Raw genomic sequence first — 7,879 nt, forward strand, 5'->3', positions numbered from 1 at the left:
CGCCCACAGGGCACCGGCCTGCAGCTGGCTGGTCAGGAGCCTCTGCCCACAGGTCACGTGGAAGGTTTTGCTGTTAAAATCAAAACCTCAGCCTTTCTGAAGCCTCTGCTCCAGCATCAGTGGGCTGGCCCCGCGTGGCTGTGGCAGCCGCGCCGTCTCCCTGCTCTCCCGGGCCCTGTCCGCGGGGCCCAGGTGCACTCTGGGAAAGACTCCACTGCACAAAGTTCAAGACTCAGAGACCTAAGAGCTGGTCTCTAGAGAAGTTCAGGTGCCCAGCACGGGATCCAGAACTGTGGCCCCCAGCTGTGGTTGGCCCAGAGCCCTCCCCCCCCTCCACCGACCCAGGGTGTGACTCAATTCACCGCCACACCGCCCGCTCCCGCACCCTAAAGGCCTCAGGGAAGCTGGGGAAAAGGATGTGAACCTCGGCTTTCTGCCCGAGCGGAGTACCTCCTCGCCTCCTCGAATGCAGGGGGCGAGGCCCCGGCGTGAGTTCTCTGCGTGGCGTTTCCACGCGGCCACGGAATGAGCTGAGGTTTGCTGGGTCCTAGCGAGTCCTGGTCACATTTGTAAGAAAAACAGTGTGGTCCCCTCAGAACAAGATCAAGCTCAGCTTTACCGCTAAGGGTGCCCTGTACCCCACACCCACACCCTGCGCCTTCTCAGCCTGGGCCCCCCCAACCCCCACCCCCCACCCCGGGGCTGGGATTCCCCCTGCCATTGGGACCACGTCCCTTACGTTCACTGAAGAAACCCAGCTCCTGTCCCTACCGTCTTGTTTCTTACAAGTTTGATTTTTTTTTTTTACCGAATTATGCTTGGTTTTGTTTTGGCTTCAGATGATGGATGGCCCGGGAGAGAACGAGGCGGGTCTGCAGCCCGCGGGCCACCCCCGCTTCTGCGAGGAGATACGGAGGGGCCTGCCGGCCTACTCGGCCCTCTTCACCCGCGTGTTTCAGAACAAGACCTTCCACGTCTACAGGCTCCAGAAGGAAGTCGCGGGGCCTCCCGCTCCGTCTCCGTCGGGGCAAACGCGATAGCTGGCGCGTCGTGGTGATGGCGGCTGGAGCCTCAGCGCTGTGACCGCAGCAGGCCCTGCGCTCTGCGATGTTTACACTACTGTCCCCGCCGTTGGAGTATCTTCTGCCAGCTTCTTCGTTGTCTCGTCTCCGTCCTTTCCTGGGACGTTCTCCAGCCTAAATGGTCTCCGCTTCCCAGGAGGGACGCAGGACTCCGTGGCCGGGAAACAGCACGTGTCCATCGGTGGCCCGAACAGCCGCGTGTCCTGTGGGAAATCCGTGGCCCGTCCAGGGTTTGAAACCCTCTGAGCTTCCAGCTGACTTCCGGCCGCGGTGGCTGAAATGCATCGAGGGTGCGTAACTCAATCATGTAACACTGTCTCACTAGTGAAGGCCCCCGGGGGCTTTTTAAAGGCTCTTTATTGTCCTGTTTCACCTAAACGTTTTATAATATTTTCAAATTACCATGCTTTTACTATTTCCAAAACAATCATGTTAGGTCCTTGTAACCAGAACTTTTTGCTGTGCTCCGTCTGAAATGTAACGTGTAACACGTGTCTTGTACTGTGGGGTGCATGTGTGTGCGTGGGCGCATATATGTGCATGTGTTAGTGCCGGACATAGAAACGTTTCCGGTTCCACGTTGTAAGTCTTTAAAGGGGCAGGAATGTGTGTGTGGCCGTGTGTGTGTCCCTGTCCAGTGTCCTCATTTTAAACCTACTGACACCACTTAACCTACCCTGCAAGAAAGATAACTTTTCCTTATTTCTTACTTGTTTAAATTTACTGGGTTTGCAAGATTTTATAAACGTTTTGTTTTTAGCCTTTGTATTTTTTACAGCCTAGAACCTTGCACAGTCTGAATATTTTTAAATATTGTATCTTAACTGAGTCACTAATACAGTATTTTCGGCAGAGGGCGCTTTCCTACCAAGTCTGACTGGTCTCCAGTGTCACTGTGAGGGGCCCGGGGGCGGATCACTTCCTCCCTCCAAGTACCCAAGTGCCTCTAAGTCCCACTCACCCCTGAACAGCGAGGGCTCTGCGTCTGCTCGCAAGGTTTCGGTCACTGCTTTCATAATTAATTTCTAATAACGGGGCATGTAAAGCTGTTGGTAAAAGCATTTTGTACGCTTAATTAAACCAAGATGGCCAATGAAATGAACGTTCTCCCCGTTCCTGCCGTTGGGAGTGATTCCCACGTCCCCTTGCGGTTAGAGTGAAGTCAGTCTCCACAGGCATCGCCGCGTGTGTGTGTGTGTGTGTGTGTGTGTGTGTGTGTGTGACTTCCCGTGATGTTCTACTCGTCCACTCCTCCTGAGCAGCTTCCAGAGGAATGTCACGTTGGCCTCCGGCTGCTCAGCTCTTATCAAAACCTGTTGAAGTAGAAATGGACGGTATCTGGGCTTCTTGGATCATGCGACTGGCACGCCTGAATCACGCCTTTCCTGTGCCCCCGGAGGAGAGCCTCTGCAGTCGGGATGATGCGTGATAACACTTGGGGAGAGCTGAGGGCGCGAGCACACGCAGGGCACAGCCTGATGGGCTGCGGGTTCATTTTTTTTTTAATATATTTTGATTGATTTCAGAGAAAGGGAGGGAGAGAGATATCAAAGATGAGAGAGGATCACGGTTCGGCTGCCCCCTGCACGCCCCACACGGGGGATCGAGCCTGCAACCCAGGCATGTGCCCTGACGGAATCGGACTGTGACCTCCTGGTTCCTAGGTCAACGCTGAACCACGGAGCCACCTGGCTGCAGGCTCCATTTTAAATCCTCCTGCTCAGACACAACCCCGTTCACCTCAGATGTCCCTGTGCGGTAGCTGCGGCCTTTCTCTCGGATTCGGAGTCTCGGGAGCATGTGCGCAGGGTCCAGGCCTGTCCCCTCCGTGTGGGTGGCCTTGGGGTCTCTCCAGAGGCTGGTGCCGCACAGGCGGTGTTCAGGCTTCGGAGAGAAACATGGGCGCCGAAACCCTGCAGACAGAGTCCCCGCGTGCGTACACGCGTGTGCACACACACACGCACACGCACACGCACACACAGTGACACTCCCCCTTCCCAGTGACCAGGTCCCGCCGAGATGGAAATGAATGCTCTCACGGAGCACCGGAGGGAGGGGGGCGAGGGCAGCATGACGGACGGCCCAGAGCAGGTGCCTGGCCTCTGGCCTGAGCCCCCACCACACCTCGGGGGCAGCTATGATGTGGGACGGCCTCAGGTGGCGGCTGCTCCAGAGACAGGATGACACGCATCTGCTTCAGAGCAGCAGCAGCCGGGGCCTCTGGTGCAGGAAGTGCTCTGACCCCATTTAGTGACTCCACCATCTCTGCCCAGCACCCAGTGCTGCTTCCCCTTCCCCCTCTCCCCCCCCCCCCCCGCTCTCCCCTCCCAGGAAGTCCTGTGCTTGTGAGTCCAGCCTTCCCCTGAACCCGGGAAAATGGGGTAAAACCAACAGTTGCTTCTGCAAAGTGAGCAGGAATGACTTGATCTGATAAAGGCTGACTTGCTCCTGAAAACTGCTTTTAAGTTGGGTGTGGTTGAAATTATCACCTATTGGGAAAACAAAATTCACGGAACTGTCAGAGCTTCGATTGCTTCATAGATTCATAGATTGTTCATAGATTGTTCCCCTTTGTAAACATCTAGACTGGCCAGGCGGTACTAGACTGTACCCCGCCCTCGGCGGCAGGGTTTGTGCTCCAAGGGAGCTACCGGCAGGACCCCGTGCAGGGAGTCGCAGACGAAGCACAGTGTGTGTGCAGGGTCAGGGCCCCTGCCGGGACCCTTCCTTCTCCAAACGCCAGCCACGGTCCCGGGGGCTGGGGAGGCTCCATGAGGACTGAAAGATTCCAGTCACTTCATCCTGGCCGGCTGCTGTCCCCTGGACGATGGGGTCCTTGACCCTCTGACCTCCCCCAGGGGCAGGTGAGCGACGGACAAGCGCAGAGTGGAGGAGATACTACGTCATTCCACACGAGCCTTGTCTGAGCTACAGCGACTTGAGCTCATCTTTGGCTAAAGCAGGGGTGGGCAAACTTTTTGACTCGAGGGCCACCATGGGTTCTTAAACTGGACCGGAGGGCCGGAACAAAAGCATGGATGGAGTGTTTGTGTGAACTAATATAAACTCAAAGTAAAGGAGCGGAGGGGAGAGCAAGAGAACCGGATAGAATAGCCGGATCCGGCCTGCGGGCCGTAGTTTGCCCACGGCTGGTAAAGCCTACTTGACCGGACATAATATTCCGTTTTCTGAACCTCGGGATCAGTAGGAAGATGGTGAAATGCTCTCAGCACGTGCGTCTGGGTTACTGCTGTCACAGCACTTCCTGGATGACTGGCAGTTTTCTGGCCTAGAAGAGGGTGCCGCGCTGTTGTGGAGAAACGTTCCCGGGAGGGGTCGGCTGACGTGGCGGCTGGCTGGTCAGCTGACGTGGCAGCTGACGATGTCCCGTGTGTCTCGCGTCCTGTGGTGAGAGCTCACCAGGAGGTTTTAGAGCTGGCTTGCGTGGAGCGCACATAGGAAATAAGGCCCTTGCGCTTCAGACACGGCGTGTCGCTCCTGTGACGGTCAGAACCCAAGGAGCCGCTGCTTGTCTGTCCCACGGGCGCCTCGCGGTCGCGCCGTTCCGGTCCCTAAGGAGGGCGCGTGCTGTCTGGGCCCTGGGCTCGCTTCTGCTTCCTGGGTAGGTCCTGGGCCCTTAGCGATTCGGGAGGTGGGGCTGCACACATTTGGTCACGCGTGTGCTTGTTCAAAGCCCACGTGGGCACTGCAAGCGGAAATGCTTGGAAAGACTGTATCCCTCCCCTTCAAGGACACGCAGTGGGCCCGGGTGCTCTGTGCTGACCCTGCACGCAGCTGGCCACACGCGTTAGCTGCTGAGGGCCCTCTTCATACGGAGGAGGGTCTGTAGCGAGGACATGACAATGATGTGGGTCGGTGGGACCTGGGATGGGAGTGAGCCGCGTGTGACAGGATTTGACCGGGGACGCCGAGAGGTTTCTGAGACCCCTAAACCGTTCAGCTCATTTCATACGCGGGAGGCTGCTTTACAGGGTTGCTTTGTTCCGATGCAAGTAATCGCACTCCAGTGGAATGTGAAATCAATGTAGTGAGTCCCAACCAATGTCATTAAAGAGAAAGGGAAAGGGAAAGGGGGCGGGGGGGTGGCCACGCAGGGATCTCCAAGCTGTAGGGGTTTTACGAGTTCATTTGGCCCCAACCGACGATGACGACAGTAGCCAGGAAGCAGGACCTGACGCTGGGGGCAGCGACGGTTGGCAGGTGCCTGTACACGCTTGGAATCTAAGGAAAATGACAAGGAGGGCGGAGGGGAGGCCAGGATCAGATTACAGGAGAAGAGGCGGTGGAAGGTGTGTGCTCACCTGTCCTGGACGCACAGAAACGGGGCGGGGCTTGTGCAAAGCAAAGATAAACCCCAACCCTTCGCTGAAGAAGCAGCCATGTGCCTGGGGCGTGGCCACCCTGCTCAGGGAGGGGTTTATGATCCAACCCCCCTGAGAGGAGTTACTTTCCAAAGCACTTGTTTCCATGGAAGGATGGACCGGTGGCCAGCCTTGGCCTCGCACAGTGTGGCCTCAGACCCGACCTTCTCTTGGTGAAATGGGGGGCCCTTGGGATGGGGCGACACGGTGACCGTGGGATGTGAGCTGAGGCCAAATTTCCCCACAAAGGGAAGGCGGTCGGTCCATGGCCTTCCTGGTGACAAGCACTCTGGATCGCCCCCCTGCTGTGAACGAGGACGGCCCAAGCGTGGCCTCTGTGTCACGTCCCGTGTTTTGCCTCTCGGGTGATAATTACATAAGCCACGAAGAGTGTTAGCCGTGATCTTGTGCATCTACTGTAATCGTGGGCAAAAGAAACACAACACACACGTGCAACTATTGTTCTGACCAATGTCATCAGCCGACGGGCAGAGACACACGCCTGGCTTCTGAGTTCAGCGTCGCTCTGTAGGTGCACAGAGCATCTGGGAAGGCACAGGGGCATTTCTTTAAATTGTCCTCAAAGCCACACCCTGGAAACACGCTTTGCCAAAAGGCAGGAGTGTTGTCAGCCTGACCTTCAGCCCAGGTGTCAGGGGGTGGGTTTGATTATGTAAATCCAGCCAAGCACCAGGAATGAATACGACTGGACCCAAGAATGCAAATAATCTCCTTTGTCTTGACTTTTAGTAAGACTTCCTGGTATGTGGGGTATAAAATAAACACGCTGTGTGGGTTCTGGGTCCCTGTCTCTCCATCAGAGGACAGTGGTCCCACCCGGTCCCAGCTTCCCCTACTGTATCTGTGTCTGTCTCTCTCTTTCATTTTCTCAATCCCCCGTCGCCCCCACTCAGGATCCGGATCGCCTTCTATCCATGCTGGACGCGGAAAAGGGACCCCCCTCTACACACAGCCTCCTTGTGCCTCGGGAGAGCGGTCTGCCTCCGATGGCGGCGCGGCGTCCTCCCGGCGTCTCTCACCTCTGCAGGCGGGTAAGGTCCGTGCGCAGTGAGGTACCTGACGAGCCGATCCAGCGAGGTCGGCAGCGCCTTTTATTTGATGTCCTGTCCCCTAAACAGTCTCCAGGTGGCAGTCGATGAGGTTAAGCCTCTGGCTCCCGGGAGCAGTTGCCTACTCGGCGTCATCTTGTTGTGACTCCATCAAACCTTCTCAGAGAGTCTCCTTTCAACAACGTCCGCTCCTAAGTCCCTTCCTCCCGAGTCCAGTCAATGCACTGAGGGGCCTGGAGAAACCCAAAGACCGAAAAATGGGGTTTGCCAGGGAGCTGGGAGGAACCCAGCCGTCGTCTGGGGCAAATAGGTGACACAGGACTGGCCACGAGCTGATGTAAACTAGTTTGGCCTGGCCGTGGGGCTCAACGGTTGCAGTAAGGTGTACAATTCCATGACAGCAGAAAACACCAATTTCCCAATGTGTTGCCAGCAATGCCCGTGGTGGCCACCAGGGGGAGCTCGGGCTCGTGCCGCTCTGCAGCTTCGACCACAAAAGGTTCTTTGTCCACGGGCCCCCTCGGACTTGCAAACAAGCTCTCAGGCGTGGCCCGCCCCCCCCCCCCCTCCACCGGCCCAGGCGAGGGAGTGGTCCCCTGTCCCAGGCAGGGCCCATCCTTGGTGATGCCACCTCGCTGTCCTCCTCATGAGCTTTAGGACAACCCCCCCCCAAAAAAAAAATAATAATAATAATAATAATGTCCTATGTTCGTTCGCTCACCCAGCACTGGCTCCGGGCCAGCCTGGCACTGACCATCAGGACGCTCCCCCGATAGGCACGGAGTGCTGACCGCACGCCGGGCGCCGCTGGTATTGGGCCACGGAAAGTACACGGGGGCTGAGGGGGTGTGGGCACTGGGCAGGCAGACGGGTGGGGGCCAGGGGAGGCGGGACATGATGGGGGGAATTATTTACGACAGACAGATGACGAGAAAACAGGCATTCGTTCCTTCAGATATTTTCTGAGCATCGACTGTGTGCCAGGCATGGTCCCGGGCTGCAGGGACACAGCCAGGAGCAAACAAAACAAACACCTCTATCTTTCTTGTCTTCACAGAGATTTCGTTCTGAAAAAAAAAAAAAAAAAAAAAAAACAACAACAAAAAACAGAACGAGCCAAAACCGGTTTGGCTCGGTGGATAGAGCGTCAGCCTGCGGACTGAAAGGCCCCAGGTTCGATTCCGGTCAAGGGCACGTAACTTGGTTGCGGGCACATCCCCAGTAGGGGGTGTGCAGGAGGCAGCTGATGGATGTTTCTCTCTCATCGATGTTTCTAACTCTCTATCTCTCTCCCTTCCTCTCTGTAAAAAATCAATAAAATATATATAAAAACAACAACAACAAA

The 7,879-nt window shown here is 56.5% G+C and overlaps 1 protein-coding gene across 6 annotated transcripts in view; it reads left to right on the forward strand.

The window, feature by feature from the left end:
* DPY19L3 (dpy-19 like C-mannosyltransferase 3) overlaps positions 1–7,205 on the forward strand; it is a 29,401-nt gene extending 22,196 nt beyond the window's left edge. For 2 of the 6 annotated variants that reach the window (XR_013959152.1, XR_013959153.1), the window contains exons 19-20: positions 840–1,372; positions 6,379–7,205. Coding sequence is in view for 4 of the 6 variants with exons in the window: in XM_080643498.1 (XP_080499624.1) it covers positions 840–1,057 (218 nt within the window). In the remaining 2 variants the exon portion in view is untranslated. Of the gene's footprint in view, positions 1–839; positions 2,188–6,378 lie in introns of those variants that run through there. The other 4 variants (XM_080643500.1, XM_080643501.1, XM_080643498.1 and 1 more) reach the window with 2 other exon arrangements.
* The last annotated feature ends 674 nt before the right edge of the window (positions 7,206–7,879 follow it).

Source organism: Plecotus auritus (genome assembly GCF_963455305.1).
Source record: "Plecotus auritus genome assembly, chromosome: 10".
NCBI lineage: Eukaryota > Metazoa > Chordata > Mammalia > Chiroptera > Vespertilionidae > Plecotus > Plecotus auritus.